Genomic DNA, 17179 nt, shown 5'->3' with positions numbered 1-17179 from the left:
AAATAGACTGTCGTAGGTTGCGGTATTTTGGGTATTATTTCCGAAATAATTTTTGATGTGGTTAGTCGCTTTAATCAGTCCGTGTTGCTTGTTTCCCGATGGGTTTTCCAGTGAAATCTGGCAATACTGCGAGACACAACTAATCGAAAATGTTCGCCTACAACTGATCGACACATTCCATTGGCTTATAATGTCTGACGTGCAATTTATGTTGACAGTTCTAGCATGCTGACTTTAATACCTCAGATTAACTTCAATAAGGGGTAATTTTGCATTAGGAGCAAAGTTTCTTCGTCCTTGCAGGAAATGTTGGGAAGCCATGGGATTCAACCTGTCACTCTGGGCTTCAATAACTCCAAGAACTGCTTTCTTCATCTGTCATCAAACTTCGCCTCTCATCTCTGTCTTCATGAGGTTCGTGTCTAGCTAGCTGCTAATATAATACTATAATACACTAATATAATACACGCCAATTACTAGTCTGCAACTGCTGTAGGTTTTTTTTAACCTTCCATCGCATATAACGTTCTGATTCTGAATGTTTTGAGAGTCATGTATCACTAATGTGATGTCAGAACCAGATCCTGGAGCTGTCATGGGGTGTTTCTGCACCCGTGTTCCTCAGCTGGATCAGGTCTTCAGGTCCAGAGGACAGAGTTGAGATTAGCAGACAGCTGGGAGAAAAACTTGGGCTCAAGGAGGGAGAACAGGTTTGTCACTGGTTAAGATATGAAGTGATTTGATGAATGTGGCTGTAGATCCAACTATGGGGATAATTTAAAATAAGACAAAACACAAGCATTAAAATAAAACAACTAAAATGAAGATACTTCAGGTTTCATTTTAGTTTTGTAAGGGGGTGAAATGGATATATGCCTCATTTTAAAAGTGTGATTTCTAGACTGGGAAATGTTCATGAGCTTTTTTGTGTGTGTATGTGTAATATATATATATATATATATATATATATATATATATATATATATATATATATATATATATATATATATATATATATATATATATATCCTGGAGCTTTATATTATTATATATAATAAATGTGTGTCCTTATACTTATCAATTAAATCATGAACAACTGGGAAAGTCACAAGGCCTTTGAATATTATTGAAGTGTGTACAAGGTGCTTGAAGTACTTGAATTTGACTTTTTGAAATTTAAGTCCTGGAAAACTCTTGACAAAGGTACTTGAAAATGACTTATTGAAGGACAGTAAATTAGTGTTTAAATTTTCATCAAAATCAATGCTGCAGGCTATATATAGAGCCATTTCACATGGTTATTAAATTTATATTGCTTGCAAGTATATGATACAGTTTAAAAAAAAAAAACATAACCTTAAAAATAAACTTTTAATGCAAACAAGTCATTCGATTCCAATATAATTACGTTGTAATTAGTTATAATGAAGGACTTGAAATCTTTTCTTCTGTTATTATAAGAATTGTACAAGAAGTTTATGCCCTCTTTCTATATGCTCTTCTGTGCACTGAAAACTTTAGGGCTTTGTTAATGTTCCCTTTCTTAAAGTTTCCACAGTCATTGCATACTTTGCATGTGCTGCATTTTATTTGTAGCATTTTGTTTACTAGTATATTTTTATTTATCTATTTACCTTTTTTAGAATTTAAAAGATAATTAAGATATTGTTTTTATAAGTGAGATCTCTGATTGTAGTCCTTGAACATCAAAAAAGTAGTTCTTGAAAAGACCTTCAAAGTCCTGGAATTTCGTTTTCCAGTATCTGTACAAGCCTTGTTATTTTAAATAGTTTATTGATGTGATATTGTAATAAATTACTTTTTTTTTTATTGTCATACTGTTGTTGACCATGAATATAGCCATTGCTGCTGATGTGGCGTTAAATCATAAATAAATAAATATTGCGGTGGACAATGAGGTGCCTTGTAGTCAATCTAATGATGTAGATAACATGGTTGTGATGTGTTTAGGGGTATCTGCGGCCATGTCCTCAGGTGCAGTCAGTGCAGCAGGTGTTCGTAGAGCCTCTGTCTCCAGATGACTGGGAGATACTGGTGAGGCCATAATGGCATAATTTATCTGTCTTCTTATAGTGATGTATTTCCATTATGATGCATATAAATAGAAAGCCTAGTTGAAATTTAAATCGACCCTTTTTTTTCTTTCATAATACACATTTTCTGATCCTGTTTTGCACAATACATTAGTGCATGTCATTCTGAAAAAACAATAAAGTTAGTCCTTCAAAATCCACTGCAAACTTACATTCTTACAATCTTGCTCAATTTGTATGTAACACCCACTTTTCATGACCCGAACAATAAAAAAAAATTCTCATTGAACACCCTTTTTTTACTTTACAAATACATTAAATCAAGTAAAATGGGTTGTGAATGCATTTTCAGTCAAATTTTGATTGAACTTGTTCCAGGAGCTGCACAGCATTGCAATGGAGCAGCGACTCCTGGATCAAATCCGAGTGGTCTACAGTGATGGTGTGTTCCCTGTATGGGTGGACCAGCACACTGTCATCTATATCAGGATAGGTAAGTCAGCCCTATTTTAAAGGTCTGCCATATTGAAGTGGTTGTAGGGTATGAGCTGATTCTTGTACTTTAACGATTCTTCCATTTTTAGCATCTATATCTCCATCTGTTCCTTATGGCCGACTGGAGCAGTTCACTGAGCTCATTGTCTCTCCAAAACTACATCCAGGAAATGAACAACTACACCAAACTCGTTCAGTGGAGCCAAGCCAACATCTACAGCACCAGAATGATGATGTCAGGTCTTCCTCCAGCTCAATTATCCATGGGGAACCGCTTAATGATCATCTGGAGACTCACAATGAAGGCCATTGGGGAGGTATAGCTGATCTGAAAAGCTTGTTTAGATACTTGTTTATTAGAAGATTTGAGCCGAAGGAGAATCTTGCAGTTCCCACAATTCCCACCATCCTGAAAGACTGTATCCTCAGAACATGTGGAACCCCTCCTAGCTCTGTCAGCCATTTAGGCTCATCTAATGGAGATGTCCATATACTTCCATGGAACCTGCAAGAACAAGGGAACTGGAATCCAGGGCAGTCTGCCTTAACGTACGGTAGACTTTCAAAGATCCTTTCTCCTAAAGAACTCAGGGAGAAAGTCAAGCAGGCCATGGAGAAGAAGAAAATCAGAGAGGGACCGCACAAAGGGAACGACGCAGAGGAATGTAAGGAGAACGCTGTTGTGGTCAGGATGCTTTGTCACAATATAAAAAGGCTGCAGGAAGACCAGAAATTCTGTAAATGTGAAGAAATTTACTCTGGGAAGGTTTGGGTAAGTTATTACATTCAAGTTCAGTTATAATGTTTCATAGAAATATTCTTTATAGTGTATTTTACCGATACAAATATGAAAAAAGCTAATCTAGGGTAATAACTGACATAGTTCAGATATATTGTGCACATGCATCCCTGGTAAAAACTTGTTGTTGTAGATCCCAAATGGGCTGCAGAGGCGTTTGAGGATAGAGCCTCACTCGGCTGTGAGGATTCAGCCTTTGAGATCATTGCCAAGAGTAGCAGAAGCAGTCACGGTTCGGCCTTTACAACCGCTAGTAAGTTTTTCTTTCAGACTAATGCTTTATATTGTCAGGTAATGCAAATATTGCATCGTGAAGTTATTCCCTTTTTTTGTCTGCAGGCAGAAAGTGAAAAAGAAGAAGATATTCAGTCAGCATTCCTCAACTGGCTGCATGCTCAGAGCCATCATCCTTTGACCTGTCTGAGCGGACGCTCTAATGTCATTCTCTTACCCTGTGCTGAAGGTGTGAGGAAGAAACATCAAAATGGATGTTTTCAATGTTACAATTATTAGAGACCATTTGGGGTTTTTCTCTTCTCAGGAAAAGAAGAGTTTGACTTGACTGTGGGAAAACCAGAGCAACAGCAAGAGGATGAGATGTTCTTTCTATCATCCAGTTTACTAAAGAAAACAGACGTGCAGGTATAAAGTCACATATCATTTTTGGAAATGAATTTTCCTTCTCGTGTATGCTCAACATACCAACTCAATCTCCGTTTAGATTGTCAGAGAGCCGCATGATTCTGACCACAGTGGTGTTGAGGATGATAAAGATCTGTATCTTGGCTTTCCTTCCCTCAGCTCTCTTGGGTATGGAAATGTCAATTTATTTTTTTAATATCCATTATTTACTTTCAGTCAAGTCAGTGTAGCTGTTCTTTGTTGTTTGTGATTGTTGAATCTGTTTGCTCAGTGGCGTAGAGGACATCAGCAAGTCTGCTTTGGAGCACATCTCTCACGCTCTAATGGGAGGTTCTCTGTCGCGTGAGCTGGTCTCCACAGGACGTGGACTGAGGGGTGGAGCTCTGCTCATCACAGGTGCAAAGGTAACCTTCACACACATATGCTATGACCGTTTCAGTCAGATGTGGGATACTTCTATTTATGCAAGTAATTGTTTTTACAGATTTACGAGTATCAACAGAAAACATTAATTAGGACCATACCAATCAGGTTTACTACCATTCAAAAATTTGTGGCTGGTTCCAGTGATGGCAAAGCTGAATTTTCAGCATCCATTACTCCGGTCTTCAGTGTCATATGATCCTTCAGAAATCAATCTAATTTACTGATTTGTGAGGCTTTTTTCAGGATTCTTTGATGCATAGAAACTTTTATTTCAAATATAAATATTTTGTAACGTTATACTGTACATAAATGTATTTGCTGTCATGTTTGGTCACTTCAGTGCATCCTTACTGAATAATAGTATTAATGGGTCTCATTCAGTAATAATTGCATGGTTTCGTTCATATTTTTCGTACTTCTCATGAAAAATCTCCACCTGATTCACAAAACATTTGTTCACACATAAATCTGTTCGTCACCTCATTCTGATGTTAGTGAATTTGGAGTATTCTAAATGAGTGGTCACGTACACAAGGTTAGACATTTGCATAAAACACGCCCAAACCATGTGCATATAAGGGCTTCGTCACTTGTCAAACCGCAGACACACTCTCACCTGGACCCTCGAGCAATGCCAACTGTGCCATTTTCACCATTTCTTACAATAAACACCTTTAATAAAGACCCAGATTATGATTATTTCATTAGCCAACTGTACATACCCTTATCTGCGTTATTCAGAGAAACCTCGCAGCTGAATTATTGTATTGAATAAATTAATTATATATATTTTTTAATGGATAATATAATGCAATTAATGCAATACACTTCAATGTAATTATAGTCATGTTAGGATGAAATATAACTTCTTAACAACATTATAAAGCCATACAGAGTATATTCGTTTTGCATACATGTGGTTTCAGTTGTTCCTATATATTTTTTTGTAATTAAAAAAAAAAAAATCTTTGGTGAAAATGTTAATTCTTAAAATCGTTCGTACACACATTTCACGCACAAAAAAACACCCAATGTCTTTAAAAAAATCTTACTGAACCCAAACTTTTGAATGGTAGTGTACATTTGCATTACCATTTGGGGTTAAACGTTTCTGCATTAATTATTTGTTCGATTTTCAGGTGGCGTTTTTAGTAGGAAGTTTGACATTTTAAACAAAACCCTTGATGATTAAATTGTTGTCAAATTTTGTGACTTTTAAAAAAAAATTCCAGTAACAGTCAAAGACATGTTCATTTATACTGTGAAAGTAATGAACGAAAATAGGATGTATGTGATAAATGTCCTGCTTTTCTCTTCAGGGCAGTGGAAAATCTTCTCTGTCTAGAGCACTGTGTCGAAAGGCCAGTGAAGAGTCGGATGCCCACATTCAAGTTGTGGACTGCAAGACACTGAAAGGTAGGCAAGAACATTAGACTGACCTGTTTTACTGTGTGTTGTAATTTTTTAATTTTCTCAATATTATGAATGAATTTGTTAGGTAAGAGAGCAGACAACATCAGACAGAGGTTGGAAGAGGTTTTCGAGCAGGCAGTTTGGAGACAACCCTCAGTGGTCCTGCTGGATGACTTGGATCATGTGACCGGTGCTGCGACCTCACCTGAGCACGAGCATGGGCCAGAAGCCGTACTGCGGCAGCAAATAGCACAGAGTAAGACATCATAACAGACGTGCCTGGCTCTACGTGTATCTCTGAATCATCTAATGGACGTCTGTACTTTGCGTGTTCTCCTCAGGTCTGAGGGATTTGGTGGATGAGATGGTGGTGCGCTCCAGTCTCATAGCTCTGATAGTCACAGCACAGAGTGAACATTCCCTTCATCAGACTCTGACTGTGGTGCAGGGTTCACACTTCTTCCAAAGCTTCTGCAAGATTCAGACACCAGATCAGGTGGGTTTCATGAAAGTGCAATTCTAGGAATGTATGAAAAATCTAATTGCAACACTGCAAAAACACTGCAATAATAAATAAACATGCGTCCTCGGATGTAACTTAAGTTCTTAAGAAAAATTACAATACATATATTTATGAGTGTCTTTCTTAAATTTAATATTAAAGCCCTATCACAATTTCAGTTTTATTGAGAATCATGCAGCCCTACTGCAATATAACAAAACAATTGCACTTGTGTTGCATTTCAAAGGTGGATACAATGGTCATTTTTTAGTCAAAATTACTGTATTTGCTAAAATGTCATATTTCTGTTATTGAATCCTTGTTATTGAACAGTATGCCTGTTGTGAAAAGTCTGGCTACACAAGACTAGTTTTATTTATTTTTTAAATAACTGTAAAAGGATGGTTTCTCTTTATAGGCTCAAAGGGTTGAGATTCTGAGGTCTTTGACAGTCAAAAAAAACTTCCAAGACTGTCAAACTACTCTTGACCTGGACAGTGTTGCCAAAGAAACCGAAGGCTTCATGGCACGAGACCTTAACCTGCTGCTTGAGAGGGCCATCCATGCCAACACTCTACACAGCAGAAACAATGGCAACTCTGAAGGCAAGTGCTTAATCTAGTTATACCTTTTTATGATTCAGCTGTTTTTCTGAAATCTTAAATCAAAAAAGTTTTCTGGTTCCACAGATTTGAGCTATAAGGACTTCAGACAGGCCCTTCAGGGCTTCACTCCACCCTCCCTCTGGGGGGCTCAGTTGCAGACTCCAACCGGAGCCGGCATGGAGCGTATTGGGGGACTTCATCAGGCACGTCAGCTCCTAATGGACATTATACTGCTGCCAGCTAAGGTAAAACAGCTTTTGTGCTCGCAATGTCCATTTCAGTGTAAGAATCAAAATACAAAAATGTGTGCACATCCAAAAAAACTAATGGGCTCAGGTGCAGGACAAAAAGATAAAACAATATATAAACAACAATAAATATAATGGCCATGCTCTGAAATTCCAGCTCAAATTCCAGCTTGTGTCTGATGAAGACCTGACTGGTTGAAACGTTGCGCTGTTTATAAAGTTTAATTTCAGTGTGAAGACATCTTTTTTCTTTGTTCTTTTCAGTGTAAAACCACCTTTTCTAAATTAAAAAATCCAGTTAATGTGCAAGAAGATTTGGCGAATCAACTAGACAGGTCACACATCTGTGTTAAAGGGCAATCTAACTGAACTGACTTCATTTTCAAAAAATCTTAAAGTCATGGGATTATTTTAAATCAAAATTTTATTCAGTTTTGCTTAGGGTTTCAACGTGTCCAGAAACTTTCCAGGGTTTTTTGGAAAGTGTCTGAAAATTTACTGGAAACTTTTTTTTCCAAATTTGTTTCAACTTACTTTATATGTCAGTACATAATTAAAATGTAAGTACTCTGAAAAAGAAAGTATAAAAATTGAGTGTCTGTAGACCTCTCACGACTGTTTTAAAACAGCTCATTATTTCCATTCACTCCACCTTCTCCATGAACGCGCCTCACCGACCGCTCAGCTGGAAGACACATTATTTACCTCAGACGAGCGGAGTGCTTGCAGTGACATCATGTCAGAATCACATCTAATAAAAAATCTAACTTTTATCAGTATGAAAATAAACAAATAAGATGTCTTGTAGTACTCACTATTAAGCTAGAATACCGAATATTCTAGCTAGAATATATATGATAGCTATAATATCGTGTAAGATTCATAACATATAATGTGTTTTGCATGTAAGAGTTTCCATGGTGAAAGCATTGTTGATTAGTAGAAGTTAAAGCTAACTTAGTTCTAAAAAAAGTTTCTAGATGCGGTGTACTAGCTTTTACACATGCATTTTGTTATCTTCTTTTTCTTCTTTCAGCTTTTCCCTTCAGGGGTCGTCACAGCGAATCATCTGCCTCCATCTAGTCCTAACACATGCATTTTGTTATCTAAAGTTAAATTTGCAGGAAAAAAAAAGCGAAATTCAACACGACAGCGATCAACTTGAGCTAAGCATATTGAGTATTTATCATCTCTACTAATGGCTAAGTGTTTAACATTGTAACTTTATGCTAAGTAATGTTATGTTAGCTATATTGGCTGCTTCACGTGCTCTTGATACATGCTTCATGAAAACATAAACCAAAAAAATGTATAATCAAAATGAAAGATTACCTGTCCAGCAGAAATACAGCCAGCAAGGAGTCCTTTTTCAGCCCCTTCAGGTCCCTCAGTTCTCGCCATCGTTGAAAAGCCACACAGATATTTACTCATGTTTTATTTCTTTGTTTATCCAAAGACTTTTTTGTGCACTGCCTTTTCTTGTACTGTCTTCCTTTTTTGTCATTGTTTGCCTTCACTGACTGCAAAACCCGGCACTGTGAATTCTGAATGCTTTTGCTCTTCCTAGGGGTGCGCGCATGTGGGCAGATCCTGTAGCGAAAGTGGTGGTAGCCAAGGTAGCCAGAGAGAGTGACAGTCGCCCAATCCAATCACTTGTTTGGTCCCGAACGAAAATAATGAGCGGTGTTTATTGCAGATTAAAAGGTCTAGAGTCACTCGATTTTTATACACTCTTTTTCAGAGTATTTACGTTTTAATTATGTATTGACATATATAGAAAGTTTAAACAAATGTTTTAGATCGTTCTTACCTACCCTACCTTTAACTGAAATAACACAAAATATAAAATAACTTCCTGCCAAGGAAACATTTCTCATTTTAATTTTGTTTTACTTGAAACACTAAAATAGCATTCCATATAAACTAAAACTAAATTAAAAAATCTATATAGACAATTTTTTTTTATAAAAATGACAAAGACACAACAAAATTACTAGAAGTTAAACTAAAATTAAAGTTATAACCAACAATTTAAAAATAAAATCTTAATTGAACAAAACCTTACCGTATATCAATGATACTAAAATAACACTGCTCAGGTGGGTTTTTTTTAATGTTATTTGAGATGCCAAGTGTAATTTTTTTAACTCAAAATATGAATTCATCTATCTCTATAAATTGATTTCTGTGGCAGAAACCATTTACCAGTAATCATAACTGGGAGACATGACTGTGAGAGACGTAGAGTTCCCACAGTTTTTAACCCAAAGAATTTTCATTATACATCCCTGTTCATGCCAAGTCAAGTCACTCTTATTTATATAACACTTTATACAGTACGTATTGTTTCAAAGCAGCATTACAGTGATAACAAATAATGCATTTCAGCTACTGTTCAACTGAAGTCAGTTCAGTGTTGTTTCAGTTCCAGTGTAAAGATCATCAATTATCCTTTCATCTATAAAGCAGTATTGGAAAGTGTGTCATTGTCCAGCTCAGTTTAGAGTCAGTCCAGTCAAAGCAATAATATTGTTGAATATTAAATGGTTAGTTCACCCAAAAATTAAAATTCTATCATCACCCTCATGCTGATCCAGACCCGTAAGACCACTGTTTATCTCTCAAACACAAATTAAGATATTTTTGTTGAAATCCGATGGCTCAGAAAGGCCTCCATTGGCCACAATGTCAATTCCTCTCTCAAGACCCATAAAAGAAACTAAAGACGTCGTTACAAAGTCCATCTCACTTCAGTGGCTCTACAATAATTGTACGAAGTGATGAGTATAGTTTTAGTGAGCAAAAAAACAAAACAAAAACTGAATAAGGACTTGTATAGTGATGGCCGATTTCAAAACACCACTTTGTGTTTTCGAACAGTTATGAATCAGTGTATCGATTCATGATTCGGATCGCGTGTCAAACAGCCAAATTACAGAAATCACGTGACTGGCGATCCGAATCATGAACCAATAGGCTGATTCATAACTGTACGAAGCTTCACGAAGCTGTGTTTTGAAATCGGCCATCCCTATATAACTTGTTATTTAGTTGTTGTTTTTTGCGCACAAAAACTATTCTCGTCGCTTCATAAAATTATTGTAGAGTCACTGTAGTGAGATGGACTTTGTAGCGACGTCTTTAGTGCCTTTTATGAGTCTTGAGAGAGGAAATGACATTGGTGTCAATAGAGGCCTTACTGAGCAATCGGATTTCAACAAAAATATCTTCATTTGTGTTCCGAAGATGAACAAAGGACTTACAGGTGTCAAACGACATGAGGGCGAGTAATTAATGACAGAATTAAAATGTTTGGGTCTACTAACCCTTTAAGTGTGTGATTGAAGTAATAGTGTCATGTGTCCAGTACCCGCTGCTCTTCTCCAGTCTGCCCATGCGTCAGTGCTCCGGTGTGCTGCTCTATGGTGCTCCTGGTACAGGCAAGACTTTACTGGCTGGAGCTGTGGCCAAAGAGAGTGGCATGAACTTCATAAGCATCAAGGTAAGGGAAAGTGTACAGTATGTGTATTGATATCAGATTTGAAACTGATGTATTGCAATGTCCTATGTGTTTCTCCAGGGTCCCGAACTCCTCAGCAAATATATTGGTGCCAGTGAGCAGGCAGTTAGAGATGTGTTTCAGAGGTCAGTCCGAATGCTCTTCTATATGAAATAGAATTGCAGTTTACTCAAGTCGTCACCATATGTCTGCCTTTGTTGCTGTAGGGCTCAACAAGCTAAGCCGTGCATACTGTTCTTTGATGAGTTTGACTCTCTGGCCCCTCGAAGAGGTCATGACAACACAGGGGTCACTGACCGCGTGGTTAATCAGCTACTTACTCAGCTGGATGGAGTGGAAGGATTGACAGGTACATCAGTACTGAAGATCAAACGCTCACACTTTTACCTGGGTTCAACCTGAGGTAGTTCCGATTTGACCTGATTCATAGTTTAAGTTTGTTGATCTGAGTAAGGTTAGGTTAAGTTTTTCATTTACACTACCGTTCAAAAGTCTGGGGATGGTAAGTCATATTGTAAAATGTTCATAAAATAATAGTTTTATATTTTTATACAGTTTAAGATGTACTATATTCTTTTGATGGCAGAGCTGAATTTTCAGCATTACTCTGGTCTTCAGTGTCTTATGATCCTTCAGAAATCATTCCAAAATGTTGATTTGCTGCTTATGAATAATTTCTCATAATTTTCTCAATGTTAAAAACAGTGCTGCTGAATATTTTAGGATTATTTGATGAATAGAAATCTTGTGTAACATTGTAAGTATCTTTACTGTCACTTTATCAATTTAATGCATCCTTGCTGAATACAATTATTTAAAAAAATTATCATACTGACCCCTAAATTTTGAATAGTAGTGTATGTATATGGTAAAGTCACCAGGTTTTTCCTCCATTTTAATTCAATATTTTGCTCAGTAGTCCTGCAGTGACAAATTCATTAAAAAAAAAAAAAAAAAGGTATTCTAATAAAAACTGTATTATATTACAATTGGGAAGAAAGAGGAAAATTATGAGAAGTTCAGTTTCTTGCTTTACTTTCTGCTGTGGTTATTTCTTATACTGTAGCTGTTAGACAAGTTATCTTGATACAATCTAGTTCTAAATTTAAATAACAATTTCTTTTGCCAAGCACAAAAAAACCAAGACTGAAACTGTAGAGCAAAGCCAATTGTGACTTCAGAATTGCAGGGTTGTTGTGAAATACCTGTTTTTTTTGTTTGTTTGTTTGTTTTTTGAAAGATCACATTGTTCTAGTTGCGAGATGTCTGAAGTCACTGCATCTTTTCTTATTTCCAGGGGTGTATGTGTTGGCTGCCACCAGTCGTCCTGACCTGATTGACCCTGCTCTCTTGAGACCTGGGCGACTGGACAAGTCTCTCCACTGCCCTCCTCCTGACCGAGTCAGCATGTTTTCTGCCGCACATCAGTTTAACATCTTTACATCTAAAAGATCTATAATATTATTTCACTGATACGTATCTGTCCTTCAGGAAGCACGGCTGGAGATCCTGAAGGCTTTGACTCATTCTGTGCCACTGGCTGCAGATGTGGACCTGGAGCAGATAGCTGTGGCGACAGAGCTATTCACTGGAGCCGACCTGAAGGCCCTTCTCTATAACGCTCAGCTAGAGGCGATCCATAGCAGCCTGGGGCCCAACATTCTGCATGTACGTTACACACAATCTCAAACATTGACCCATACATACATCCCTAGACACATGATCAGTGGTGGATCTACATGGGTTTTTCTGTGGCTGATGGCCATTTCTAAAGATAAGTGGCCAATGGTCAACATATACACTGATGTTCAAAGGTTCAGAGTCGGCAAGATTTTGCAGTGTTTTTGAAAGACTCGTATGCCTACCAAGACTACATTTATTTGATCAAAATACAATAATATAAAAGGCCTAAAATAATATAATCTAATATATACTCAACTAAAGGATTATTAGGAACACCATACTAATACTGTTTGACCCCCTTTAGCCTTCAGAACTGCCTTAATTCTACATGGCATTGATTCAATAAGGTGCTGAAAGCATTCTTTAGAAATGTTGACCCATATTGATAGGATAGCATCTTCCAGTTGATGGAGATTTGTGGGATGCACATCCAGGGCACAAAGCTCCCGTTCCACCACATCCCAAAGATGCTCTATTGGGTTGAGATCTGGTGACTCTGGGGGCCATTTTAGTACAGTAAACTCATTGTCATGTTCAAGAAACCAATTTGAAATGATTCGAGCTTTGTGACATGGTGCATTATCCTGCTGGAAGTAGCCATCAGAGGATGGGTACGGACATGGTCAGAAACAATGCTCAGGTAGGCTGTGTCATTTAAACGATGCCCAATTGGCACTAAGGGGCCTAAAGTGTGCCAAGAAAACATCCCCCACACCATTACACCACCACCACCAGCCTGCACAGTGGTAACAAGGCATGATGGATCCATGTTCTCATTCTGTTAAAGCCAAATCCTGACTCTACCATCTGAATGTCTCAACAGAAATCGAGACTCATCAGACCAGGCAACATATTTTCAGTCTTCAATTGTCCAATTTTGGTGAGCTCGTGTAAATTGTAGCCTCTTTTTCCTATTTTTAGTGGAGATGAGTGGTACCCGGGGGGGGTCTTCTGCTGTTGTAGCCCATCCGCCTCAAGGTTGTGCATGTTGTGGCTTCACGAATGCTTTGCTGCATACCTCGGTTATAACGAGTGGTTATTTTAGTCAAAGTTGCTCTTCTATCAGCTTAAATCAATCGGCCCATTCTCCTCTGACCTCTAGCATCAACAAGGCATTTTCGCCCACAGGACTGCAGCATACTGGATGGTTGATTAGATAATTGCATTAATGAGAAATTGAACAGGTGTTCCTAATAATCCTTTAGGTGAGAGTGTATACACACACACACACACACACACACACACACACACACACACACACACACACACACACACACACACACACACGATTGGCCAAGCCAAGTGATCAACACTGATAATCTCAAAGTAATCAATAACTGGCCTGGTCCATATACAAGTATATAACTACACTAGATATAGAAATTATATAAAAAGTAGTTAGTTCATCAGTGCTAAATGTAAAGCTTGTGTGTGAATTTGACTCTGCCGTTTTATAGGATCTGGGCTCAGGGTCAGACAGTGATGTCAGCCTCTCCTCCCTGATCTTCCTGAACCAAAGCAGTGGATCAGATGACTCAGCTGGGGAGGGGGACACAGGGCTGGAGCACTCTATGGTTCTCCTGGACCCCAGTGAGCTCCCACCTGAAGACCCGCGTCACAACATCTGGCGCCTTTACTTCGGGAGCTCCTTTGAGTCTGAACTGGATAACCAGTCTCTATCTGAATTGGTGAGATTCTAAATGTGCTCATGGTATATTTAAAAATAATTGATTCTATGTCATTCCAACTACTTTGATAATTTAATGATTTTGAGCTGTTTATGAGACTATCACATTTGGTTTGCTCTGCTCCCAGAATTCTCAGTGCCTGTCTGGACCCAATTCTACTGCCCCCGACCTGACAGGGGCATCAATGAGGGATCCAAGCTCCTGTCGGGCTCCCTTTTTTATGTCCTGTCTGCAAGAGGGCTTTCAGGAACTGAGCCACGAGCAGTCGGAACGCCTCCGAGCAGAAGTCAGCACTATTAAGAATAGTTACCGCAAAAACACGGTCAGTTGCCTTTCTCAAACATCGTCCATCAACACATCCATCCATTCATTTGTATGACTAGTTTTCTTGCCTATCCATCATTATGTCCATTTAGTTTACCCATCCATCCATCCATCCATCCATCCATCCATCCATCCATCCATCCATCCATCCATCCATCCATCATCCATTCATCATTCTATCGTTTCATTCACCCATCCATCTAATTTCCCCCTACATTCATCCATTATTATCTAATTTCCCCATCCATCATTACATCTATTCAATTTTGCTATATCCCTCTAGTTCTCCTATCCATCCATCCCTGATTACATCTATAGTTTTCCCATCCATCTATACATCCATCCCTGATTCTATAGTTTTTCCATCCATCCATCCATCCATCATTATCCATCCATCATTCTATTCATCTATTTTTTCCAGTTTTCCCATCCATTACTATATTCCTCTAGTTTTCTCATTTATGATTCTATCTATATAGATTTCCAATCCATTTATCATTCTATCTAATTTTCCTATCCATTCATCTATGTTTCTATCTATAGTTTTATCCATCCATCCATCCATTTATCTAATTTTTCAATCCATCCATCCATCCATCCATCCATCCATCCATCCATCCATCCATCCAACCATCCATCCATCCATCCATCCATCCATCCATCTAATTTTACCATCCATCCATCCAGAAGACTATTAGATTGTGTAGCTGCCCAGGTGATGAGACTTGCTGCTCTTCTGTTTTCATAGGATGAATCATCTCTGGTGCAGGCTGGCCCCAGTAAGCCTGGCTCTCTCATATGCCAAACTCACCTGACCACTGCTTTGGCTAACACTAGGGCATCTGTCAGCAGAGAAGACTGGAGGAGATACACTGAACTGTGAGTGCACCGTTTTTACACATTTCAATTACACAATTTAGACCACTGCATTGCTGAATCACATATTTCTGTTGGTTTTCTCCTTCCATTATGCAGATATGAGTCTTTCGGAGCCTCAAACGAAGGCAAGTCTCAGAGAACTGCTTCATTAAAAGCAGGTCAGCGGGTGACCTTGGCTTAATGAGAGCCTCGCAGAGATTAATACAGCTCAGGCCATTAGAAGGTGCATTTTTGTGTGATATGTTCGACTTGGTTTGTATCACACATTCTGGTCTTTTTTACTCCTCGCCTCAAGAGCAAATGCATACATGCAATGTTAAGTAGAGGGATGTATCAATAATTTGACTTGAATTCAGTAACACTGAACAAATAATTTAAAGGTAATTTTGAAGTTTATCAAGTGACGTGTTTGCTAAATTTGCTTAGCTGCTGTAAGCAGTATATTGTAAAGAAAAAAAATGTGTATATTATATATATATATATATATATATATGTGTATATATATATATATGTATGTAATTAATTAACTTTTTAATAAATTACAATTCTTCTTAGAATTATGAAGCCTGTTTAATTTCTTCAGTGCCTCAGATACATTGCACATGCCTCAGTATAACTGAACATGGTGTATATCCAAAAGTGGTATTATTCATAAATAGTAAATAATTAATTTGAATGCTATTTTTTTATGTGACAATGTTGTTGCTGTTTCTGCATCAATATCAATGGATACTTACCACAACCAGTTGGTGGCAGTATATCCCTACAATTCAAAAGCCAATTGGTTTGTTTAAAATTCCTACATGGATATTTTTCAATCTGTATTCAAAGACCTGTGTGTCCTTCTCTTTGTAGAAGAGTAGAATCTTCTATTTCATCAACCGTAAAGGCCTTTGGCTTATTCTGTGGATAACTGACATCTGCAGACCTCCAGGATCTGAGTTCTCCTAAATTGATTTTTGATTTTTTTTCATAGTCATTAGTCCCCCTTAGGACATGCCTTGGAGCTACAGCTGTCTCTGAACCTTGGATTATAGTTAATGTTCCTGGCACATTTTCAGCACATTTGGATTTTCCTCTCACAAGTCTTTAAGCTGAATCCAGAGTTGCTGCAAGATGCACCATGGCCTATACACATACAGCCTGATGCAGCAGTTTCTGCTGAGGTAAATATAGCCAGCCTTTGTTCTGGCCCCTGATGTTAGTATTGTATAGGCTTACACTAAGGACCACATGAGCACAGAAGATCCATTAAACCATATCTCAGCCAAAACAGAATAAAAACAAGTGACGTCATGGGACTAGAATAGAATCAGTCACGGTACTGGCTTGTGAAAAAAAATTAATGAAACAAGTGAAATTGCTCTCAGTAGGGCACCGTGCATCAGTTCAGTCTGTAGATCCATCCTTTATTATACACTCAGGATAGTATCAGTATCAAGTATGAATCTCTATTAACAATTTAAATTTTATTTAAATTCTCACTTCATTAACATAAAGGATAAATCAGTTCAAATGCCTTGGCCTTGTGGACTATCCAACGAATAAGGAAGGCAAACTATTCCTCCTTAGTACACCTATCTGTTGTTCCTCAGTTTGTTCTCGGTCCTTCCTTTAGCTGCTTATTGAAGCAAACTGTCAAAATGTCTGGTATGAGTATGGTTGCGTTTTTCTGCGTTCTCTCAGCAGTTAAGCTAACTGACCTCAGAGTTTGAAACAATGCCCCAGGCTGATTAGATAGTGTGGAAAGCATTGTGAAATGTGACCTAAGGCCCTCTTGGAAAGCTAAACTTGTTTGCATGCTATTAAATGACTGGTTTACCAATAAATATATTAAAAAAGACATTTGAAAAGACACTAATGAATCATTTGACAAAATTAGTCCGGACTGGTAGGAACCG

At 37.9% G+C, this 17179-nt stretch overlaps 1 protein-coding gene across 1 annotated transcript; it reads left to right on the top strand.

Annotated features, from left to right (window-relative positions):
• Positions 1-77: 77 nt before the first annotated feature.
• Positions 78-15732, top strand: pex1 (peroxisomal biogenesis factor 1). Its single transcript, XM_067425752.1, has 24 exons — positions 78-414; positions 576-710; positions 1972-2055; positions 2433-2547; positions 2639-3321; positions 3482-3601; positions 3688-3811; positions 3890-3990; positions 4070-4158; positions 4262-4394; positions 5736-5832; positions 5915-6085; positions 6171-6325; positions 6750-6936; positions 7021-7181; positions 10552-10686; positions 10765-10829; positions 10911-11053; positions 12002-12105; positions 12196-12372; positions 13845-14075; positions 14203-14397; positions 15148-15278; positions 15375-15732. The coding sequence occupies exons 1-24, from the start codon at positions 307-309 to the stop codon at positions 15457-15459; spliced, it is 3729 nt and encodes a 1242-aa protein (XP_067281853.1). The 5' UTR covers positions 78-306; the 3' UTR covers positions 15460-15732.
• The last annotated feature ends 1447 nt before the right edge of the window (positions 15733-17179 follow it).

Source organism: Pseudorasbora parva, chromosome 19 (assembly GCF_024679245.1).
Source record: "Pseudorasbora parva isolate DD20220531a chromosome 19, ASM2467924v1, whole genome shotgun sequence".
Lineage (NCBI taxonomy): Eukaryota > Metazoa > Chordata > Actinopteri > Cypriniformes > Gobionidae > Pseudorasbora > Pseudorasbora parva.
Note: the sequence above shows the minus strand (reverse complement) of the source record. Positions and strands in the feature narration are given on the sequence as shown.

Excerpts from the sequence above, each read along its gene's own strand:
- pex1 (XM_067425752.1), top strand. The coding sequence starts at position 307 with ATGTTGGGAAGCCATGGGATTCAACCTGTCACTCTGGGCTTCAATAAC. Across the intron at positions 12,106-12,195 it reads ACTGCCCTCCTCCTGACCGA|GAAGCACGGCTGGAGATCCT; the intron begins GTCAGCATGTTT and ends TCTGTCCTTCAG. Across the intron at positions 12,373-13,844 it reads TGGGGCCCAACATTCTGCAT|GATCTGGGCTCAGGGTCAGA; the intron begins GTACGTTACACA and ends GCCGTTTTATAG.